Genomic DNA, 25,210 nt, shown 5'->3' with positions numbered 1-25,210 from the left:
CTGGCTCGGTATTCTTTTATTCGGAGGCTTCCCAGGCTATGAGTTATTCGCTCATGGCGCATATCACTCTCGCGTTGAACAGCGCGTTGTATTGTCACAAACACTAAGCGTTGGTGGTTTGTGGACAGTGGCATGCATAAAAACCACCACCGGATGGACCAGCAAAAGCTGACGGGAAAAATTAGATGTCGCGGCCTTGGTTTATTGCCGTATTATGCGGATGCGCCTGACCTAATTCTGCATATCCAACAAATTCACAAAAGAAACGATGTTCATTGGGAGGTTTAACATGCCGACGCTACATGCCGAGGCCTCCGGATTAATTTTGACCCCCTGGGGATCTTTAACGTGCGCCGAAATGCTGGAGCACACGCACGTTTTCGCTTTTCTCCTCCATCAGAAAATCAGCCGCAGCGGCAGGAAATCGAAAAGAGAAACAATATTAAGCTCCGGAAAACGTGTACATTCAGTGAAGGAATTTCTCTTTAACCTCTTGTTCGCAGCCACAGCACACACGAATGCATTGCTTTCCCCTCAGCACAGCCAACAAGCACATTTCCTTTTTGCTTCGGACCCGGAGTGGTGGCGCAGTGGCTAAAAGGCGTCGTGCTGCTGAACCCAAAGACGCGGGTTCGATCGATCCCGGCAACGGTGGTTGCTTTTCAGATGGAGGCGAAAAGAGAAAACGCCCGTGTGTCGAGATTTTGGCGCACGTTAAATTTTCCCAGATGGTCGAAATCTTAACAGCCGATTTGCTGTTACAGACGACGCGTGCAGGCTTTTTCACTCGATGGTCGATTTTCTACTTTCGCGAACGTTGGTCAATACACCTCTACAGGTATATATTAGGCGAGACAGCCAATAGGAAGTTTAGGACCCGTTTCACTGTTACAGATGCCGGACGCCGGACGCCGGCTTTTCGCTCAATGGGCAATTCAATGCTTTCGCATTAATACTGTTGTTCCGATGAAAATGACGGCCTGTTACTCTGGATGGTAAAGGATAGGTGAGAGCATTATGGAAGGGCTGGCTACATGAACGCGATGAAGCAGAACAGACTCCTTCGTGAGAGCCAGGAGTGAGGCTAGTGCTGCCAGTTTTTCGTCCGAGGATTCTACCGGTCGTATGAAATCGAAGCACCGTACGACTGCGCTAGACGTCTATCGATATGGCGCTTCCTGGTCACGGCGTGGGCTTCGCAGTCCCATAATCAAGTTGGAAATGGTCGGCGTGACAGTGCAGTCGGGGTTTCGGGCATCCGACCGAGGTTCCCAAATGAGTTCTGGGAAAATAGCACGGAATTGTGAAGGACACCAATAGGGGATACACAGTAAATGACGTATCTAAACAGCGGAATTCTATGATGAGGTATGTAACATCCCAGTGAAAAAGGCTCCAAATAATGGTTATGTTAACCATTAAGTTAAGTTTACTCTTACTGGCTTGGTTTTTCTCGTGTTCAAGCGTCACATAGTTTTGAGAGCAAGAAAGGCTGTCATTTTTTTATCCTTCGTTGTTCCGTTCTCTTTCCAGTACATTCGAATAAGGTACAACACGTTCATATCCTTGACAGCGTGTTTGATCTACCTGCTTCTGACGGTGAGTAACATTTTGGCTTTAATTACTAATGCATGCGGAAATAAACCGCTGTTCCACTATCAGATATGAACGGCATTAAAGAACACCTGACCTGTTGCGACTTATTACATACCGTGCGGCTGTTCTATACGCATGTCGCAGGAGTTTAACAGCTAAAGCTTAAACAGACAGGAATGCTTCTAGGAATTGCCGACTTGTGCGTAAGCACCTTTACGACGCCTCTCCGCTTCAACAACCTTACGTTTCGTTGATGGAATTGGCAGAGCTCGTCACTCTAACAGCGTCTTTTCCTTTGTTTTCTCGTTTTTTTTTTTTTTTGTAACTGAGTTAAACGCTGAGAGCGCCGGAATAAAATAGACCTTCGTGACTTTCCGCGAGTTCATTTTCCGCCTATTTACGTACTTTTATTTATTCTCATCGGGGTGATAATGATGATGATATTCGGTAGAACTTTGCTATTTCGTGTCTGTTTTCAGTTCTTTTTGTGTTTCACTTTTTTCTAGTTTCCTGCAACGGACGATGGTTGCCCATTCGGCTACCTATGGCCGAATTGGGCGACTTGTCATTATAATTGTTTTTCTTTGTTCTGTTTCCTAGCAATGATCCACATTTACACTACCATAACGCTGCAGTGTCTCAACTTCTTCAATCACACCTTTTTGCGCAGATACAAGGCATTAGACGATTTGCGTTGCGCCACTCGGAAAAGAACACTTACCGGAAACCGCAAGCGCTGAGAAATTAGTGCTGAATTAACATCTCGTGATTAAAATCTCGTGATTAACAGTGGCTATCACGTTGCTATAAATGCGGGCTAACAGACCGTATAAGCAAGCGTTTAATGAGTTTGATGTTCATCTAACTTGATATTCTTCCGCCACTTTTATGAGCCTAGTAGCAACACCCACTGCAAAACTGCAGTGAGCGTTCCATTTTAACGTCCTTTTAAAGGCTCTAATAGGTAATATTTTAAGTAATTGTAAAGCGCGTGTTTACCACGAGGAACAACGTGGAAATACTAGCCTTCATATTTTAGAAATTTTGCAGTTCATGCCATTTTAAATAAAATATTGAGGCCATTTAACACACTATGTTATAGTCACCATTCGCTAGAGTACCGCCCATTATTTTACACTTCCGTGGGGAGGCCTTCGTCCTGTAGTGGACCTAGTGGGCTGTTGATGATTACGATGATTTACGAAGGGTATACGAATTGATTCATTTATTAGCGAGAATTTTTTGCCATTTTTTATGCATTCAGAAAACAGAAAACAAATTTGGGCGCAGCAGCAGATGACGCATTGAAGTTTTTTTCTTCGGGAAAATTATTACGGCAAGTGCGAGCAATATTCCTTATAATTTCCTACTCGAATAAAACATTTGATGTCTAAACAATTGCATTCGACTATCGAATACGAAGCATTTCTAGTGACTATATACAGCAAAATATGAGGTGTTTTTTGTCCCCAACTGAGCCAGATCCAGAAACCGAAACTAAGTCCGATAAAACTGCAGTGACAAGAAAAACTCGGCAACTTTCCCCTAAAATAGAGGTGGCAAGAAAATAGATCAGATAACGCCCTGCAAACGGGTACGCAGATCGTAGTTCCTATCCAAAATGAGCCAAATCCTGCTGTTTCACGGATCAAAATGGGCCCAATCTATTTGCCCAGTGGGAGTTTGCTTTTGGCTTGACTCTTCAGACTGTTTCGTGAATTTTTGCAGAAGTTTTTTTTTTTTTTCTGAGCTGGCTTATCGTGAATTCAGACGACGATTAGGAAATCGGCGAAAGATCTGTCCGCAGATGTCGACGACAAAGTGAATGGAAGAATTGAACGAAATGAAACGGAGCGATGTGAAACAGTGATTTCATCTCGTCTCCCCCGTCCCTACGGAGTAACTCTTGTTACTTTTATGTGTTCACCCGCATATTTACCATTTTAGTACTTAACTAATAGCCGCCGCTTATAAGCACTGCAAAATCTCCCCCTCCTCCTCCACCCCCCCTTCTGTGGGTATGAACTACTTCATTAAGGTGAAGAATATATGAGCAACCTTTTTGTGGAGCGTTTTTGAAATCCATGGCAAGGCAATGAAGAGCTTGCTTACTTCGTGAGTGTCTTCAGGAGTGCCCAACAAAATTATCCTACGGAAGAATTCGAAAATGCCTGCTAACGGTGCCAAGAGAACTCACCTGCTCTCCATGCAGAGTTTTACTGTTCTTGAAGCCCTGTTGCATATGTGTAAGGCCTTTATCGCCAAAACCTTTCGCACGATTCTTGAAATTCAATTTAAATAACGATTTCGTATGAATGCCGCATCAACTTGAGTGTTTCAATTCAATGAGCCAAATCGAAACTTATCGTGCCAATATTGCTCAAATTCACCGCATAGTTTTTAAATGCTTGTGGCCATAAACTTCCCCTAGCTAACATGCAAACATGCTTTGACAGTGTTGCAATTAGGTTCGGCAACAAACTCCCGCTTTTTCCTCAAATTCTGTTTACGTGGATTTGGCTCGTTTCGAAAAGAAAGCCTCATATATCGTACAGTTAAAATGGCCATTTGTGTCGACAATACTGGAAGAATCGCTCAGGGTCTGAAATTGAATAAGTCGATGAGCTTCACCCCACCGCCCCTTCACCCAGTGCCTACACTCCAAGAAATCGCCGAAGTGGGCTTCACCCCAACGCCCCAAAACGACCAATAAGCTTGGAAAACTGCGCGAATTTGTTGAATAATGAGGCCCAGCATGATATGAGAGTAAAATTTGCGCTGTGACAGCCACTCAAGGCGCGCGTTTGTGCTGTTGAACCAGTGCAGATTCAAATTCGTTCTTAAATCGCATGCCGGGCCTCGTCATTCACCAGAATCGCGTGATTGGTCAAGCTGATTGGTCGTATTGGGGCGTTGTGGTGAAACCCACCTCCGGCGATTTCTTCGAGCGTACCAATCAGTAAAACGCAATTCAGGTTTAAGTGTCGCTAATACGTAAATAAATCATACTGCTTGACTAATTCCAGCCACGCATACCGATTGCATACTAGATTAAGTCCACAAGTTACGCCCCAACAACATTTTCCCGTAACCTGTGACCGCATATACGCATGGAGTTTCATGCGCATGTGGGGATGGGTGCGCATACTAAAATAATGAACTAGGGCTACATTGTAAGCCTATGCGCGGATCCGACCATGCCTTGAGAGCTACCTTAGAGAGAGCTACCTTAAATTGTCTAAAATTGCAGGGGCAGTTTTCTCGTAGTAGCGCGAAAACAGCAAATAGTTACATAAAAACCGAAACGGTACTGTTCTGGCAACTAGTGAAAAAATTAAGAAAATAAACAGAAAGCTACAGGATTTTATTCACATTATGCGTTATGTGTTTCAGCAAAGCGTCGGTGCAGCTTTGATCTTCTCTGCCGCACTCACGGCCTCAACAAGTAAGTGAATCCCTCGCACTGCCTATTGGCGCCTGAAGCATCTCTCGTTCTCTTTTGCAGTTTTCGGCATGCCTATCATTGCCGCCAGCATTGTATTTGGCTTCACGGGCACATACTACGCGGCTGTTGTGAGTAACTCTCGGCGCTGTGCTAACGCCACGTGAAATGATCTCGCCTGCACGCAATCACACTTATACCACGCTCAGGGGCCTCAATAAATTACACTTATCTATCGACAATCAAAGGCAATTAGTCTGCAAGTAACATGGTGAGGCAAATATTTCTTTCCCTTCCTTTATTCGCCCTGTTCTCTGACTTCATATCAAAAAGCATGCAATTTATTTAGCTAAGCTATGCCATAGACCCGTTATTAGCGTGTAAATGAAAGTGTGGTATGCAAATATTGAGGGCAAAATAAGGACATCCTAAGTTTTCTTTACACCCTGATGCGTAAATGTGCGAACAATATCGACGCGTTTACACTTTGTGTGATGTACAAGGCTATCTTAAATTAGGTGGTTCCGTCTTTTATGTGCAATAAATGATTCGACGAAGCTGTGCTTGGTTGCTCGTCGTGTTCCTTTGACGTGTGTGCGCGTGCGTGCGTGCACGCCTGTGAATTCATGCTGCATTAGGTATCGTCTTCGTGGGATATGTCATATTCAGTGCAATCCGCAGTATTCCCCATTTGATTGCTTAAAATGTGTCTGATTGTGCGTTTATAGTACATCGTCCAAGAAGGCCTAGTAGCTTTGATGGGCACCTCCAAACAAAGGAATAGCACTTCACACAAAGCGACAACTTCTAAGAACATGCGCGAGAGTTTGCTGAACCAGTATTTCTGCCCAACTGTGATGTCCTTGGGTCTAAGAGTAAGTATCGTTGCGGGAACGTGAGGAAATGGAAGCACGTACTCATTCGCTCAAAATCCCAAAGATTGCGCGGCTCTCGCAACCTGTAACACCAAGAAGGATAACCAACAGTGAACCGTTTGCCTGTCGGTGTCTTCGCATGGAATCCAGAAAAAAAAAAGACGGCACTGATGCCACACCCCACACGTCGGGCTATTCTAAACTGAGGCGAGGTGATCGAGACTTCTTACTGCGGCAACCATGCCAAAAGAGGACGCAGGCAGTTCTTTGTAAACTGACAGTACTGTTCGTTGTCCCTTGTAAAAATAGTTATCGCTGAAAGTGCGTTGTAGACTGATGCAGCTGGTATTACCTGCGCGCGGCCACAGGGAGGCCTTCGGGCTGTCGTGTGGACAGACTGCCTGCACACACTCATCACAATGTTGGCGCCGCTGGTGATCATCGCAAAAGTCGCCTACGACTCGACTGCCGGGAGCTTGCACCTCCGCCCATTTGCTGAGTTCGACATTCGCAAGTACATCCTGGAGTAAGTTGTCGTCAAGATTTTCCCAATTGCGACCGAAGTGTTTAGCGTCAAGTAGTCTAAAACCAACCTCCGTTGATGATATGGAGCCCACGCTGTACCGCAGAGCACGGTTTCACTAATCTACTTCCGTCATAAATATTAAAGGAGTTGCGTCATATACAGCGAGCAAATTATTATGCGCTCCTACATCCTCCTCTCCCGATCCATTTGTAGCGGTGGGGAACATAGCTCCGTCGTGGCTCGGGACCGGTGACAGGCCTGATCGGGCTACGTGCACATTGCACATACCTCACACAGGGTCTGTATTGCTTACTCCACTTTTTCGGGGGTATATCATCAAATTTCGTTTCTGCAACGGAAAACAAACTGTCTTATGCGAGCTATGCATGGGCTATCCGTGGTGCAATTACGCACCAAACTAGGCACTTCAGGCCACAAAATATTTACAGGAAGTGAAGGTGGCGTAGGAAAAGGGAAAAAACGGCTGTTCGGCGAGTGTTTTAAGGTCTTGTACAAATTGTGAACTAAAATTATGTAGTTTTCAGTAAGTTAACCTCCCGCCCCCCCTCCTACGAACCTCTTTTGTCATAGAATATGATAAATGCCTGATTCCAAGACAATAATTTGTCCGAACGCCGTTAAGTCATGAAGCATCTTCATAGCCCAGATCATCATGACCCACTTCTTTCTAAGATACGGTGTGATGAGTGGAATAAGGAACCCATTGCTCATAGAACGCACACGCTGGTAGGTCATCCTGTTTCTCAATAACATGGGGAGTGGGGGAAGAAACGACAAGCCGCTCCTCATTAGAGACACTGACCGATGAACAGATAGCAGATCATACAAAGACCCATCTCTGTCCCTCTTGAGTAGCATAGGACCACATGTCACGTGACGTTTCTGGTTATCATGTCACTGTCTTGTGAACAGGGACCCGTCTCTTCAAGAGAGACGCAGACGCGTTTTTCGGGGGTATATGGGGTGGAATTATGAACTCCTCCTCCCGAGGTAAAAAAACGTGCCTCTTGCTCCTCATTCGCTCGGTGAGCAGATTGATGAGAAGTGTCTTGACGCGCTTATGAATACAGCTGTCAACATTTTCTACGTAACTTACCGATCCCTTCGAAAGAGGGATTAACCCTGAACTTTGTTTTGTGCTCAAAGTGCACTGATGCGCGTAAGCAATTCGTTGTGGCTTATTTTTTTCCCTAACCTGGCTTACTATCTATATTGTAGCACTAGCCCCGAGCTAACTAAAGAAGAAAACGTATGGGCCTGCCTGGTGGGAGGCGCGGCGTCATTCCTCTACCGCCTCTGTTTCGACCAAATGGCCTTCCAGAGGTACATGGCGTCGAAGAATATCAACGCTGCCCAAAGGTGTGTACGCAGCTACATCAACAAGCTACCATGCACATGTAGACAGCTGGCTCTCTACTACAGCTATAGTGGGAGAAACAAGAGTGGTTTCGCGAGAGAAAGTCTTCGCCGCGTTCAAAGTTCGAGATCACCAAGACAACAACGTCCTCGTTATTTAATAATAGTTGGCTATCAGGCGTATACAAAGATAGGAAAATCAGCCGGTTAGCCCATCTGTAATAGAGAGCATCCCGATGCACGAAACTTTTCATGTGTCTGTGATCTTAGGGCTAATGTGCTGTGATGTGAATTGGGGAAAAAAGACCTCAGAAGTATACGAACGGGAAAGAACTTCGCAGCCGTCTTCAGCAGCTTGTGGTGAGGACAGCAGGCTTTTTGAAAATCGTTAAAAAGGGCCGAAATCCGAACGATATCTAACGTTACATAAATCCTTCGCAACAGCTCATAACCTTGGTCGAAACACGCAGCTTGCAGCTATTGTTCACCCGTCGTCACTCCGTAGTTATATTGCCACGTCCCAGCTCTGCGAAGTACTTTACAGCATCGTCCTATTTGTAGCAATGCTGTAAAATCCGTAAATGCTTCGTAACAGCCGTTAGGTGCGGGATACAGGCGCACATCATGTTCAGTCCTTGTATCTGCTGAGGTTATAGTGACGCTGCGACAAATATGCTTCATTTTCTTGTAGCCTACAGGACTGCGCCTAATGACGGCGTATTCCCCATGTACTGTATTTACCGCTGCATTGCCGGGCTTCCCGTAAAATTGACACGGTGTTCAAAGTAACTATCAACCGCTCGATGGAGATTGACAGCCTGTTGTGTACCCGAGACAGCCTTTTATTTCACTACTATGGGTTCGAAAACGCTGGCAACTCTGTTTGATGGACATGCTATTTGCGTCTGTGTGTATTGTACTGATGGCGCTAAACGTTTGCGGAATGTGCCGCTCGCTCATTCCGTAAAATGGAGCGCCCATACGTCGTCTGCCGGCGAACACACATCCTGTCGAGATTGACAGCCACCACATGCGCGTTTTTTCCGCAAAGGTATGACCCTCGCTATCTGGCTATCGACACATCCTGTTATCTCCAACACTAGCGCGAACCTGCAATTGATCCCATGGTAATTCTTAACTCATTCTATGTTTCTCGGCTTCTCGCACACCGCCCATAAGACTTCACAGAAAATAATATCGCCCGACATCGCCAGAAAATATCGCCAGAAGTCCTAAAAGGGAATTCTTCGAGAATATCTCAACAGACAAGATGAAGAAGGAGCACAAAAAAGCCACTGTCTGTGCTACTTCTTCGGTATCTCGTCTCTGGCGCTGTTTTACACCGCGGTTTATCAGTGCTCCGTTTCCAGAGAGCCGCCGCGGGGCGAGAACTGTTACCATCACCTATGAGAATGCACGTGCCGTCGCAGACGCGCCAGCAATTTATAAATGGTTTCCTAATATTGGAAGGGGGTGTCCTATTTGGAAGTGAACGGCCAAGAAACTAGAAATGCTCAGTTAACAACAAAGGTGACCTTCACCGCAGCACCCCTTCTCACTACGAGATGGGGTGAACTTTGCCCACAGTTAAGCATTGACTATGAGAGGAAACGTGCCCTCACCGGGGATTGGCCAAGATTCTAGAATCTGTTTATTTGTGTCTGAAGTTGACCTTCCATTAAGATATCAGCGCTGATTATGAGACGTCTAGGCCATCCCCACGACAGCAACACACAGAGGACAACAGTCGAGCCCACAATGAACTCATGACCGCCACTGTCTACAAATATCACCCAACTGCATAGACAGCGCTGTGTAAAAGTCCTAAATCAGTTATGATATAATTGTGATATCACAATGAAATCATTTGTGAATCATTTGTGATGGCACCTTAGTGTTACCATCCCTCAAGTTTTTTAATGTGCCACCAACTTGGCCAAACTTGGGCCCTATGGCTACACATGCATGTGGACCTTAAGCCAGCGGATTACGCCTTTTTGGAAGGACGGGACAAGAATGCGTTGTACTGCCGGCATGAAAAGGTTTAGACGGGTGCAACCCCCTTCACTGCAGGGCCGCAATGTGCATCGTTTCTTCCCAGAAACATCTCGCGCCGGCAGTAGGCGCCGTAAACGTCAGCATTAGCGTCTTCAGAATGGCATCAATTGTAAGGCATCAATTTTAAGCCATCTCTTCTGGTGCCAAGTGAGCCACTAGCTTTTATGAAACATCAGACCAGACAATGTACCAACCCAATACCAACTACTCTTACGAACCACCTGTTCTCTGAGCCTGGTTCCTTGTTTTTCATTGGCCATATAAACAACTGCTTCTTTTAATTCACCCAACTGTACATTTTTGTCCTCCCCCTCTCTTTTCTTTCTTTCCAGGACGGCTATCGCAGGGGCCTTGTTCTGCGCGATATACTACCTGATTCTAATGGCAGCAGCTGTCGCCCTGATTTTCCGTTTTAGGGACTGTGACCCGCTGTTGTCAAACTCAATATCAAGCCTAGACCAGGTAAACCCTATTGGAGGAAAGTACAGGGCGCGCACAGGTATTTAGAAGTGATAAAAGTTCAAATCGATCGTTGTCCTTCAGCTCCTCCCGTTCTACGTGAAGAGAGAGCTGGCTCCCCTGCTGGGCTTTTCTGGAATCTTTCTGGCCAGCGTAGTTAGCTCCTCTATAAGGTGAGCCACAACGGCGCCGGTGTTCATACGAAAGCGAGAACAGTTACTGGGGCAATTTTACTGTTGAAAGGACGCACTAAGTGCATGCCTGAGTGTACTGGCCCTCAGACAAGTGTGGCCATGCGACTTATTGCTGCAATTAATGTGCCTTACATACTGCATATCTTTCACTCTATAATACAATCCAGTGGCTCAGCTTTGCCACGATGCACACTAGTGACCAATCCATGAAGTCAACAATGAAATTATGGCGAACAACGACGTCGAAGATACAATTTTCCTCAAAGGATTGGTATGCGCTGTGGCATCACGCAATGCAAGCATGACGTTCTGCATTGCGCAGTCCCACAGCGCAGATCACATTTTTGAGTGAATTTGTTTGCACATTGCTGACACTAGCTGAATTCGCTTGGGTGGAGGCAGGATTTGCCACACTGAGTGCATTGTGGGGATGTTGAACCCCGGTATCGTAAAAGAGTGTTTCTCTCAGTAGATATCGCCACAGAAGACAAATGAAGGTTCACCCAAAGATGGAAGCAACGGAATGACTCCATTTTTCAATTGTTTACTTCCATAATAAGTCTCACAGTTAAATTTATTTATTAGAAGCATTCATATAAGAATACCTTAGAAAAAGGAATGTATGGAACCTTTTTTTTCTGAATGGCAAAAAGGCGCCACAAGCAAACGAAATAAAAATTAAAGGTAGTTGAATCTGCAAAATTAATTTTAGGTAGTGCCCATAACATTGAAAAATATTATGAAATGACCTAGCTTCCATGTAAAAATGACTAACCATCGTGAATTTTAAAATGTTTCAGAGCATATCATTTCGATTCATTATCAATTTTAGGCCATATATTTATTTATAAAGCACTTTGAAGCATATTCTATTATGCAAATAGACAAGGCGGTTCACGCTCGACGTTCACGCATTCCAAAGCAGACGAGTCATCTGCCCCTTACAAGTACTAAGATTAAACTCCGCTTAAGCACACTTCTGAACGTCTGCTTTGCCAACCGCGGCCGAATGACCAATTAGCGCGACCAACGGAGGGAATTCAGTAAACTCCGCAGCCCAGCATACGATCATCGCAAGAAAAAGTATTACAGAGATACAGCTCCTGTCTTCAAATGTGACGACACAGACAACCATTTTGAGCCCGCTCTTCAGGTCGGCTTCGATATTCGCCAGAGTCCCCCGGGGTGGTCGCCATAATAGATCATTCGGGTGCGTCGTGTCGAAGCAAGTGGAAGTAAATAAGGGTGGTGACGATAACATTAATATGCAATAACTTTCTTTTTTGTGAGTACAGCCGGTACTTAGGCAAGTTTGTATGTGCACACATAGATGAATAAGGATGAACTACTTCCCCTATGCCTTTCCTGACATCCTTGGCTGCTGGCATTCCTTTCTGTGTGTGCGTATATACTATATGTGTGTGTACACCTTCGAAATATCGAGTCCAGGAGCCCTCAGAGAAACGCTTCAGGAGCCGAGACGGGGCCATTTTTTTTAGGGCCGGATGTGGATGAACACCGAACCTTCACCAAAGATGCTAAGTGGCGGTAGGACAAATGAGACGAACCATGAGACAGGGTGAAGAGATCTATTTTCACGGTGTCGGCCATTACGGCACTGAGCCGAGACACGCACCGCACACATAGCTGCATCCTCATGTTGTTGTCGTAACAGTGTATATATATATATATATATATATATATATATATATATATATATATATATATATATATATATATATATATATATATATATATATATATATACACATAGAATCGAGTCAGAAAGATTGCTTCCTCCATTTGGATGTCTCAGCGGGATTATAGCATTGTCTCGGAATTATTTTGACCTCTGATAATTTAAAAACGAGATGTTTGCGTGTAGAAATAATTTGGGCCCCTTTGTTGCAGCACTGTTTCGTCCATCATCAACGCGCAAACAGCTATCCTGTACGTGGACGTCGTCTCGCAGTACTCCCCAGTAACAGAACCATGGGCTACAAGGACTACAAGAGCACTTGGTAAACCCTCTCCACGGCGCCCTGTACGAATAATTCGTAGGATACAAATTGCCTAGAACGCGATCTGAATATTTTTTTTGTGAATAGTCGTAGCCGTAGGTCTGCAACCTCACGAGTTTACTGTGTCATGAGGTCGGCCCTAAAATCAAATGAACCTACACTTCCTGATGCGAGCTTCAGTCGACGGAAGTTCAGCGTTTACGGCCTGCACAGTGAGGATGATCGGTTGTTTTCATCTCAACTTCAGCTGATGAATTTTAGATTGGCTAGGCTGAGTATGGAACTCAAGTTAAAGTGACGTCCAAGATGAGCACGCCTGGTTTCTCGTGTGGACATATTTCCAGTCACTTGTGATTTTTTTGAAGCAAGTGCACCCTACACCAGTGTAACAAGAAGTTACAATTGTTATCCCCCATATTTTTATTAGGAATAATTCTTTATCATAAAAATCTGTATTTGTATTCTCTTTTTCTTGGACACACTTCGAATCCCTTTTCTCTTGTTGGTCCCCCTCTTGCCCGTTCCGTCCTTCCTCTACCTTTAATTCTACCACCCCTGCCCCACTATCCCACCCTCGCATCTTATCTGGGCATACTTTGCGACACTGCGTTCGGGAGGCAGCAGTGGTTCTTGTTGCGTTTCCTTAGCATTATATTTTATTTCTATTATTTCACCTTCCCTTAGCATTATATTTTATTTCTATATTTGCACCTTTACTACGTAAAGAAAGACTTCACCCTGTTAAACAACCGTGGCGAATCCACAATGCGCAGAAAATCGCTTGCCAAAATTTTCCCTCAGTTCCATAGTAATACCACAGGCCTTCAGTGCTTTTGAGGGACTCTGGTAATGCGCTTAGTAAGTAACTGCCAATATTAAGTTTTAGCTCCAATGATTGCCATCTTCGTTTCACACTCCTACGTGCATAATGCTTTTGAATAAAGCTGCGAAGTAACTATACTACCAAGAACGATTAACAACCAGATTGAGGTGAGCTTGCCTAGCGCACTCCAACCACAATGGTAAGGTTGAAGTTGGAGTGATGTCAAAAGATGAATATTCAAGTTTTAGGTACGACCAAAGGTTGTATGGTCATTCGCCCACCTCTCATGGAAGCGTTGGAGCCTTTACTGCGCCCCACGATTTAGCTGTCCCACCAGTTTATTTAACAATAATAATAAGGTTTTACAGTGCCACCTACCGTATAAGCCCCGAGCTGGTACAGGACTTCACAAACTTTTGCGAAGCTGAAGCCCAAAAAGTGGTGCGGCCTAAACCTATTAGTTAAACAGGAGCATGAGTACGCGCTCGCCTGGGCTCAGGCCTCGCATCGCGAGCTCTCGTTCAAGCCCAATAGAAGAAAAGTCAATATCATGCGAGGAGCGGTGTGCAGAATTTTCGTAAAAAGCCGCACTACACGCAGCGCCATAATCGTATGCGTGTGTCTTTCACGTACGCAGAACACCCTCCTGTCAATATGCCATAATTTTATTTTTGAGAAACTTGTTTACTGCGGGATTATTGTGTGTAGCGTTCATTAACGTACTTCAAAAATTACAAATATCTTCATGGTATACGGCTTTACTCAAAATTGCAATGTGTGTTATGCAGGTAAATGTAAGTTTGCCCTAATAAGTGTGCTTTAACAACTGCAAATTTGCAGCCTTTGCAACTGGTATAACTATGACTGCGTACAGCCTGGCGGTTCCGTTCATTGGCTCTGCAATGAGGGTAAGTTCACGCTGGGAAGAATGTGCCGACAGCAAATCAGAAAAACTAGCCAGTCTTTTGCAAAGGCCGATATTTTTTTATATATATCTATGACCTCCCATGCATTATTGTTAGCAATATCCCCCTATTCGCAGATGATTGTGTCTTGTACACTAAAATCAATATCACTGAAGATTAAACAAAATTACAAGCAGACCTTTTAGTGGTACAAAAATGGTGCAAAAATTGGAAAATGTCCTCAATGTCACTAAATGCAAAGTACTTTCCTTCCACAGGTTAACTAACCCCTCACTTACAGCTATACCTTAATAACTCAATCCTACAAGCACCTAACACATGCAAGTATTTGGGCATTCACCTGACCAGTGACCGTCCATGGTCTACTCATATCGATCACATTTCATCGTTAGCTCGAAACTCCCTTGGCTACCTCCAACGCACCCTAAAACACGCTCCTCTGCAACTAAAATTACAGGCTTATACCACGCTCGTCCACCCCAAATTAGAGTACGCTTCAGCAATCTGGGACCCTTATCAGACTTACCTTATCGATAAACTGGAAGCCATTCAAAATCGTGCCGTTAGGTTTACATATTCCGACTTCTGTTCCTCCACAAGTGTCACAGAATTAAAACAACGCACCAACCTTCCTCGCTTCAGTCACCCCCGAAAACTCGCCAAAATGGCCTTGTTCCGTAGATATTATCATTCGCTCTCACCCAGTAAGTACATTACCCCTCGCCCACAAACTTCTTGCCGCAGTAATAATTCAATGCAACTATCATATCCTCGCCCTAGAACCACCACATTCACAAACTCATGCTTTGTAACCTGTGCAAAACTTTCTAGTCATCTGCCTGACTATGCTGTACAAATAAGCGACATTGAACTGTTCAAATCAACACTGCGTGCCATGGCTTCATTCTATAGTTTATACAAAATTGTACAATATTTACCTTGGTGCTATGTTATCTATGAATTCTACAATTTGTTTGATGCTTTGAAACTCATGCCTTGTATTTTTTTATTCATTGTACCAATTTTTTTTATATGTACCTCACCCACCCCTCATGCAATGCCCCTTTATCATGGGGCCCTTGAGGTAACTAGCATAAATAAAATAATAAAAATTAACATACACATCTAATAATTCACATGCACAATTAAGTGCATGTGCATGTTTGGAAGTTCCATAATCAGAATTTGCACTACAATTAAAGTGTTCGCGAAAAACTAAAGCACAGACAGTTGTATACCTGGGGATTCCAAACTCGCATATGACCGAGTGGTGTGCAAATATATCCAAGAACACGTTGCTAAACTATAGCTCATTTGCGGCTGCTCGATAGAGTAGAAACACCGAGCGGTCTACCGCGTCGATCGTACGTAGAAATAGCCGCGTAGTTGTACGCCCGGCCGCCATGGTAAGGGCCAACGAGCCCCACTCTGTTTCTCGATCGCCGCCGCTCCTGTCTTGTCATCCAGGGTCCAGCCATGGCTGATCCATGATTACAACTTACAAGCCTCAGCGGAAAGAGACAAAAACGAAGTTGAGACACACTGGGCGCCAGCTACAACTATTTATTGCGAGCTGTTCAGCAGTCAATTTATAAACGTGCCTGTCGCAAGCAGCAAACAGTCATCAAACGACATTTTAAAAATTCGAACACCCCCCACGCGATTACGCAAGAAGCTCGCAGCACAAGCTTGGAGTCCCTACGTAGTCGCATTGGACGCGCGTCGTGTACCTCTTTCAGGTCGCTTCGAGCGCATGGAGTGACACTTCGTGTAATTTGGACTCGCATTACATCGTTTCGGGTCGATTTAAGCCCGTTCACGGAGCAACGTTTATCGAAGTGTAAAATCCACGTCCAATGTAGTTGCCGTGCTACGTAGATGCCATTTTAATTCGGATTGCAAAGGCACGCTGCACGGAGTCATACATCCCTACTGTGGCCTGCAGGTGCCACCAATCATCCGTTCGGCCAAACAGATGTGCGCGCAGCGGCATCGTAGAATTCAAGCGGTGCCTGAAACCTGGACGCCAAGCCCCTACCTAAGTAACCTCCGTGCCAACGCAAGGCGCCACTCCGTTGTGACATAGCCGCCGCATGCGCGCGTGGCCCGCAGGTTCCGCAAAGGGCGTTGCGCAGCTACCGGGGCAGCTGCGTGCGCCACGATGGCGCCAGGTGGCTTTGGCAGGGAGGAAATTTCCCGCCAATGCCGGGGGTTGGCAGCTACAGCATTACACGCAGCTACACAGCATGTAGCTGCACGGCATGCTGTGTGATGTAGCTACACGGCAGCTACATCACAAAAGATGGCGGAGGTCTCGCTTACAGCAAGCATTGAAGTAATCACCCAACTATTTTAATTTATATGACGGCGCACGAGAATGCTGAAACTCTATCCGTATGTAGGAATCCGTTACTACCATTGCAGATGGCGCAAAACAGCTATCCCTCTAGAACGTACAAATGTCCACCAAAAGCCATTCAGTAATCTTAGAATCCTGTCGCTAAGAAGTAGCTGTGCGCCAAAGCAGCTTTCCTAAGCTTTTTTTTTTTTAAGGCGAAAATCTCAAGTGCCCCTTCTGCGAAAACCGTTGTTGTTATTGTTGTTATCCGGTCGAGAAAACGGCAGCCGCTGTAAAGATTAAAAAAAAAACACGCGTGCGATCCGATGGGATTTGATCCGGTGTCTGCGAAGTAACGGAGCTGTGCTCTACCAACTGTCCTATCACTGCACATCGCCAGCGAAACACAAAAATTGTTCTACGCTAGCGGATCGGCGAGGAGTCGGAGGCTTTGAGGAGCAATGTGACCGCTTCCCAAAATTCACAAAACTATGAATCGGAGACGTAGAAGTTGTAGACTAGTGCGTGGCGCGGGACGCCTTAACCTGACTGCACGTGAGCAGAACAGGTGCACATCAGCTGCGCAGAACCCTGATTCCAAAGAAGCTGTGGCGTCCGCCAGTCTACTTGCTGACGTAATTCGCACCCTACACCCTCAACAAAAAAGCTCGTAAAAAGGTAGTAATGGCTATATTTACTAATTTTTTACGAACTTTACTACCCCCTAGAACGGTACGTAGGTCCAGCCACTAAGTGTGGAACCGTTACTAGTCTAGACCGTGCACTTAGTAGCAGCTGCTTGTTTCATACTAACATTCACTGACAGAAACTAAATTATTATCATTGATTGAACGCAATAACTACAGCACGTTTCACACTCCAAATTACGATTAAAACGTTTTTGAAAATCCGCATGCTGACTTTTATAGGCTCCCATTAGAATGCATATTTCTAAAATTATGGCTAAAATATTTGATTTTTGCGACAAGCCCACCAAATCTATTAAATGACATTCCGGTGGTGGCTATAAAAACAAGAAGAGCAGGTGTATTTCTAAGGTAACTAAGTTATACTCGCTCTCCTCGTGCATTCCGTTAGTTTTTCGTTCAGTTTGTTTGTTGGTTGTCTAAGCGTGATATGTGCGTGTTGAATGTGTCTCTGTCGCGCTGCACGCTTAGCCGATCCACATTGTCACGCGTAGCGTTTTGCCATTTTCTAGGTTACGCATGACCAGTTAGTAAAACCCACTAAGTACCTAGTTTATACTGGGACAAGTAACTAGTTAGTGTTCTGTTAGTAAGTGCCACGACCTTTTTCTTAAGAGTGTAAGACGAAGAAACGAAAGCGAAGGAAGAAACGCATACACGTGTAGCAGAGGAGAAGGCGGTAGAAGTAATTAGCGCCAAAATACGAAGAAACGAAATCGAAAGAACAGACGCAAATACCATGTAGCAGTAAAGAAGGTGTTGATAAATATCTCCAGGCTTTCGCCTTTAACGTAGGTAAGCAGATTTAAAGGCCAACTGCACTCGAAATTTCAACTCTCTTGAAATCGTTATTTCTGTGTAGCCTGCCTAAAAAGACTGCAAAATGTGACAGCTGAAATACGCGTATCCGCGGCGGGAACGACCATCAAAAATCAGAGATTTTAAAACAGAAATTGAGAAGATTGCGGCCGTTACGGCCAGGCTGCAGGTAGTGACGTTCCAGCCAGCCCAGCCAGCGAGAGCGGCCGCACGCGGCCGGCCGGCCAGAGCAAACCTGCGCGCAACGCTTCGCCTTCGCCGCAGCCATAGGAGAAACGCGCCGAGCGGAACTCGACCGGTTCTCCTGGTTGGCCGTAGGAAAAAGCGCCGGGCCGGACGCAATGTCACTTCCGCTTCATGGCTGTTTGCGCCACCCGCCGGAAAGTGCAACGGCGCCTCCTACGGAGCTATTGTAAACGTCTCTAATTAACAACGCATTTCACGAGGCTGCCAGCCATGCCTCTGTTGGTTTGGTGCTACGTACTGTACGTTCGAAGTGGATTTGGGCAAGGTAAAATTTGAGTGCAGTTGCCTTTTAAGTGCTGCGATGTTTTTTTTTTTTAATTTAAAAATTCCAGTTTCCTCTCATTCCGCTTTTCGGTTACCGTAAAGGAGCATCTTGCGTTAAAATGTTTGGCGCAAAACCAACCAAACGGGGATGAATTCGTCTTTTGCGATAAACTTGGCTACACTGACCCTATCTCCATACTTGTTATAGTGCCAGCACTGCCGCATTCGTAACGCAAGGCGAAGGAAATCTTGGCAGAAAAGTTTGTGCGTGGCCCGGTTGATGCCTGGAGAGTGCTTGTAGTAACACAGATATATTACCGTGATAAAATGCCTAATCCAACAGACAATTCTATTCACTCAATCTCATTTAAACCAAACCATAATTTCCACCAGTAATAATTCCGCCTAACGGCAAATTTTGCAGCACTCCTAGGTGGTCGAAACCGAGTACCACGTACTCCCAAAGGGGTTCGGTCAAACCAATTCGTCCAGTTGTTTCTGGGAAAAATAAACCTTACTTGAACTAAATTGAATTAAAAAACTGGATAATCAAATAAATTCTTTAAGTCAAACTATTATAATGAATCAGCAATTTTAATCAGTGAATTAAGCAAACATGTGAATCAGTACTGACTTCAGCTCAAGCTGAAAATCCCAGAACACCTGTATGGTCACCCCTCAAATTTTCTTTGTTCACCAACGCCTCCACCCACCCGCCGCCGCTTCTCCCGGGACCTGCTCCCAGCTCATTCAAAACTTGCTTTTTAGGTACTGTCCGAGCTCGTTACTCGCATTACTGGGCCGTTGCAATGTAGCTACAGTACAACAAGGCCAAGGATTTCTAGCCAGTTTATTCTCTCTTGTGTGGCTCAGTATTAGCATGAAATACATTGTTGTAATGTCAGAAAACAACGTCAGTGCTACGGAGCGTTCGTTGCGTAAGTTTAACTCCCGGCTCCCTTCCTTTTATCGTTTGCGCCCCAACTCCGTCTCCCCCTTGAGCCTGCAAGCTGTCTACTCACCACAGTATAAGTGAACATGATAGCAACATATACCATCTTGCCGCGTATGGAGGAGGAGTAAAAAGGTTTCATGCTAAATTTGGTTTCAAGCATTGCTCTTTTGTACTCACGCGAAAAATTCATCGCGGTTCTGGCGTGCATAAATCTGCCTGCGCGCTTTACAGAAGCTCTGGGTTACACCATCTTTACAGGTCTTTCTTCTGGTGCACAGTGCCGTAGCGGGGCCTTTTGTGGGTCTCATGCTTTTGGCGATCATATTCCCCAACGCCAATTCCAAGGTGAGCATTTTGTTTCAATGCGCAAGGATAATTGACTCATAGAGCGAAAACGCCACCGTCGCAGAAGCGCGTCTCCTAAATTTCCACTGACTGTGACGCGTCGCGTGGCTTCATAGCCTCCATTTATAAATTGAAAAAAAAAATGTCACAGGGACGGGAATCTAGCCCACGCACGCGTGGTGATGGACATGCGACTTAACTACTACTCTACGCCGACGCCAGGCGGAGGACGGCTATCGAAGTACTTTAACGCAAAGGTGCCCAAGAAGAACAAGTGACAGCGAACGTGGGTATGCGCCGGCCAGACGATCCCATTGGCTCCCACGCGTCACGTGGCTCCGTAGCTATGGTATCATCGCTGCTAAGGAGCCAACTGAACTGCTGAAGGCGCAACTGGAGACGGGACGTGGGTACCTGCCAAGTGCACTCAGCGGCGCAATAGTCATCATCAAGTAATTACGCACTCACTGTCGGCGCTGCGGCCGTTTCTGTTCTACTCGGCGCTAACTACACCTGCATATCTATTTGGCGCCAGGTTATCTACAGATAGCTCAATTAGACATCTGTGCTATCACATTCACAGCTCCTACAAAGCGCTTAAGTGTTCTAGGGGTTTTTATTATTATTATTCTAGTTGAAAGCTGACTAAATATCTTAGAACTGCTTTTCACTCTAAAAAACTTCCGCGAGTCTGGTTACCCACCACGCACAGAGAAGGCCCATCACTGTGATCAAAAGGGCAAAACAGGCTGACGATGACTCCCAGGTTAACGTTTGGACTCGAAAAATGTTGTCTGAGCTGTGACACCGCGCAGTGCAAGCACGATGATAGGAAGAAAACGTGGCGCAAACTAGACATGGACGAATAAGACAAGAAACGACAGATAACATGCGCCACGTTTTCTTCTTTCTTTAAGTATTTACCAACTAGCTCAACAACAAGTTATGATGATAGGCATTGCGCCATGTACCAGCGCAGATGCCATCTTTGACTCACTCATATGTCGGGCCTCCTTATTTGCCACATTTGGTCCCTCGGACGCCGCTACCGGTCATTCAGGTGCATTGCGGCAAAGCAGGTCCACGGACATATTTTAGAGCTTTTATGCACGCGATTAGGTCCTCGAGGATTTCAATGAGGAGGTATCTGGGGTAAAACCCGTTCCCGCCTTCCTTCTCCAGGGCGCTGGAGTTGCGACATGCCTGGCCATCATCTTCCAGATCTGGCACTTGGTTGGAAAATTCTCCAGCGGCATTGTCCCCGACCGTATGCCAGTGACGCTCGAGTATTGTTCCGACAACACGACCAACGTAACGCAGAGTGAATTCCCCTTCAACCAGACGGACACTTCAGGGTACACAGGCATACTGTTCTTTATCTCAATTCATCTTTGAACAGTATAACGTGACTACTGCGAAGGCCGCGGGTTTCACCAATTTATTATTACTGGTAACTTTCGTAATTGGTGGTGGCCCGATGGCTTGCGCATTACTGCATAGCCACTAGTGCCACCTCGACCGCACGCCCACGATGCGTTGGTGGAAGGGGGGGGCAGCATATGCGTGCATAAACGCGGTTTAACGCACGTCCGCATGACAGGTACTTTTTTTTTACATCGAAGGCTTCTTTCTAACAAGCGAATAAGAAGAAAATAATAAAAAGCTCAGTGCCCTTCCCCCTGTGAAGAAGCATGACCAGCGGAGCTGTGGTGCGTAATGTTAGAGTGGTCTTGGCGGTTAATTGTCATATAATTTGTTTTCCCGGTAGTTCTGGTAAAACAACAGTTACACTCATTTTCTATAATCATACTCTCTCTCCGTAGATGGCCATGTACTGACAGCAGACAGGAATTCTGTATCGTTTACAGCTTCATTGTGAACTAACTAATTACGACAAGTAAACGAAACACGGCGTAATGGTACAGCTGTCTTAGCGGCCAATTTTCGTATAATTTGTTTCAAGATACTTTCGATAACGCCGAAGTTAGAGCCGTTTTCTGTAATCATACTCCCTCCGTAGATGACCATGCCTCAATGTGGAAAAGCCGACTTTGTGGAAAAGCCAATGTGGAAAAGCCAGCTTACAAAAACCAATCTCACGCAGATTCCTTTAAAGTCGGCTTCAGCTCTGAACACAGCTGCATTGCTGGAAAGACATTTATTTATGGGTCTGACTATAAGTCGTTTACATGAAAATACAAAAGCCGTAGGACCATTTTTTTTTATTATTTCTTATGATCTTTTTTCAATACTGAGAACCGGTTTTCGCGCCGAGGAGAACCGTTCTCCAGAGAGAGCATGACATGATACCAGCAGAAACTGGCCTGAGGGCCAGCCCTAGAAGAGCTCCGCTGTTAAATTGTACAAATACTTCACACCTATGAAAGCGCAACGCATGATTCCAGAGTTAGTGAGAACGCGCATTTTCTTCCTAAAACATTCCACTTTTTCTCGAGTGACACTAAGCTCGCCCTTGTTTTATGGAATTGTCTCATTGTTTGCTTGTCCCGTGAACGTTATATTACAACTCAACGCCCAACTTTGTTTTCAGATGTGTGAAATTAATTTAAATAATATAGCTTAAATTAACTTGCTAATTCAGCAGAGATGATAGTTGTAACCGAAGTACTTTTCTTGGGTTTCACCGGAAGTAATTTGCAGCACCAACGTGCAATGAAACCACTTACTTATTTTTCTTCTGAACCTTCTGCTCAGAGATAGGATGGCCACCCACCACTCCTAACTCTTTTTCTCCCCTACCCCGCCCCTGTTGTTTCAATAATCGTCTCTCTCTCTCTCTCTCTCTCTCTCTCTCTCTCTCTCTCTCTCTCTCTCTCTCTCTCTCTCTCTCTCTCTCTCTCTCTCTCTCTCTCTCTCTCTCTCTCTCTCTCTCTCTCTCTCTCTCTCTCTCTCTCTCTCTCCCTCTCTCTCTCTCTCTCTCTCTCTCTCTCTCTCTCTCTCTCTTTCCCTCCCTCCCAATGTATCGTATAAAATAAGCATTCTTTAGGTTTTGTTTTACTCGCACCTCTGTCTTTCGGCCGCCAAGAAATGCCCACTGTACCATGTTTTATACCTCCTTAGCGTTTTTAAAAAACTATAGTTCCATAACTGGCCGCATAGAGTCCCGCATACAGTTCGCAAGACGGCTTCCCCCATCTTGCCCCCGCGATGGGTCTGCACCTACTTTTTATTGGTGCAGAACTAAATCGCAAGGTAACTCGGTGCATGTAACATTTCGGCGTGACTCTACGTGTTGCCTGGAAGGTACAACACTGATTTTTACGCGACCAGCCACTTACAAGTGACGCTTTTTATTGATCCAAGTTGTATCATATATCATAGAGTTGGCATTGAAAGTATCTTTGGATGTATCATATATGATACCGTGGGCAGTGTTAAAGTCAATAAAGCAGCTTTTCGTGAAAACAACGGAGCTTAGATCTTTTATTGCGATCACGTACGGCCTTCTGAAAATGGAGGAAAGTACAATACGGAGGACCACTGTACCGGCTGTTATGTCTTTTACACTGCTGTGTAATACATCTCAAGTTACATTACATGGATTCAGCTGCACGGCCGTTCGGGCCCAGGGAGCGAGCACAGTGAAGGGGCGCACTGTGCTGTTACGCGTGACCACCTCCAATATAAGCAATAGTGGCACTAGTGTCCCTTCCTATATGACATACGCTTGTATTATACCCATGCGTGAAAAATGAAATCCAACAGGTACAAGTGGGCAAAAACGGAGTCTGTCACCTACCCATGCTATCTGATAGGAGGCAATGCTGCAAGATTTGCCTGGCCTTTGAGAACAAGTTTTAGTCGGGAAGGACTAGATACAACGTCTTTTTATGTGTCAACAAGGACCGTAATTGCTGTTTCAGTTTTCATTGCTAACTTGCCTTAATGCCTCGTCCCGTCCTTCCTGTGTGTGTCGTCTTTTTCGCGCAAAGCCCGTGTTTATTACCCTTTTGTATCGTATATGATACATTATGTAATTTTATAACCTCCGGAGAAAGATTTTTGTTCGCGTTCCTTTATTGTTTGAATTACAAACTATAACGTATTAATGTATCACAGTTTCTATCTATTGTTTTTATTGTTTGGGAATTACAGGATTAAAATGGCTATTAAACGCTTTCGATGCTGCAGCTGAGACGAAACTTGCTAATAGCGCGGCCGCTTTGATGTCACATAAGCCCGCGAAGACCGCCAGGATTTCAAACAACGTGGTGAATAAATAGCAAATATTTGAACGACTTTCTAAGCTTTCTGAGGGGCATAAAATTTGGATCAAATATTCTATGACCACTTCATCTAACGAGTGCCCGTGTTTATCACTATATTCATAAATGTGCTCGAATGTCTAACAAGTGTTTCAGATGAATTTTAAAACTCGTCCTTGCTTAAAATCTGTCGGCCTGTATGTCTGTCTTTAAACATAGATGAATGCTGCAAAATTAGAGCAGAAAAGTATACAGGTTTTACGATCCACAGCGCTAAGCCAAATTACCCGGGTTGCATTCCTTCAACTTTTTTGTGTTGCTTCGTTACACGCCTGTAAAAAGGTTTTGCTTGAATAAACGCTAAACCTGAGTCACTGCGTGCGTCCGCAGGTCTGAAGGCGGTTTTATTTTTTATCGGCTTTCATCTTTCTGGAGCAGTCTCTTTAGTGTCATCGCCACCATCATCATTGGAATCGTCGTGAGCGTCCTCACAGGTAAGACGACCAGAGCACGTCGTTTCAAGATCATCTGCGTTTTGTATGATATTGCAACGTGAAATTAACGTGAATATGCGAGTAACTTTCAGGTGTTAAAATCGCGTTCATTCCCGCTCGTCGAATGCACGTGCACTTCATTACTTGTTCTTACAAAGTCTTGCTTGACTTTCGGGTCACACCAAAAGTAACCTATAGCCTTTACTGCCACGCTATTTACTCTGGAGATGTTTGGTACGGGAAAGCAGGAAGTGTTGCAGGGAAAAGCATGTAGCCTGCGAAATATATTATCTGGGACCGTGAAATACTGCCGACAAACGCTTTCACTATTTCCTTCGGGCCTGTAAGCACTGCGAAAGCTGTAGTTATCCCCAGCACACAACAGTACTGCGTGATTTCCTCTTCGCAGCAGGTACATGCGCCCTAAAGTTTATGCTTTCCTTTTGTTGCGTATTTCTTAAAGTGGCTTTTCAATGCGTTTATTGCTGTAACTAAAAAGAAGCCGGCAAATAGCCGAGA

At 45.0% G+C, this 25,210-nt stretch overlaps 2 protein-coding genes across 5 annotated transcripts in view; one reads left to right on the top strand and one right to left on the bottom strand.

Moving 5' to 3' along the window:
- The window catches only part of LOC144152907 (zinc finger CCHC domain-containing protein 24-like), a 349,875-nt gene that overhangs the window by 288,104 nt on the left and 36,561 nt on the right, over nt 1–25,210 (bottom strand). The window lies entirely within an intron of this gene.
- LOC144152858 (sodium-coupled monocarboxylate transporter 2-like) overlaps nt 1–25,210 on the top strand; it is a 43,885-nt gene that overhangs the window by 12,749 nt on the left and 5,926 nt on the right. For both annotated transcript variants that reach the window (XM_077684376.1, XM_077684367.1), the window contains exons 3-14: nt 1,534–1,599; nt 4,990–5,041; nt 5,102–5,169; nt 6,282–6,439; nt 7,679–7,819; nt 10,207–10,336; nt 10,418–10,506; nt 12,439–12,548; nt 14,212–14,279; nt 19,885–19,971; nt 21,154–21,326; nt 24,588–24,691. In XM_077684376.1, the coding sequence (XP_077540502.1) occupies nt 1,534–1,599; nt 4,990–5,041; nt 5,102–5,169; nt 6,282–6,439; nt 7,679–7,819; nt 10,207–10,336; nt 10,418–10,506; nt 12,439–12,548; nt 14,212–14,279; nt 19,885–19,971; nt 21,154–21,326; nt 24,588–24,691 (1,246 nt within the window). The remainder of the gene's footprint in view (nt 1–1,533; nt 1,600–4,989; nt 5,042–5,101; nt 5,170–6,281; nt 6,440–7,678; nt 7,820–10,206; nt 10,337–10,417; nt 10,507–12,438; nt 12,549–14,211; nt 14,280–19,884; nt 19,972–21,153; nt 21,327–24,587; nt 24,692–25,210) is intronic.

The sequence above is a fragment of the Haemaphysalis longicornis genome, unplaced genomic scaffold (assembly GCF_048455015.1).
Source record: "Haemaphysalis longicornis isolate Haplotype H1 unplaced genomic scaffold, Haemaphysalis longicornis Haplotype H1 scaffold_1, whole genome shotgun sequence".
In the NCBI taxonomy this organism is placed as follows: Eukaryota; Metazoa; Arthropoda; class Arachnida; order Ixodida; family Ixodidae; genus Haemaphysalis; species Haemaphysalis longicornis.
This window is presented reverse-complemented; position numbering and strand designations above follow the sequence as displayed.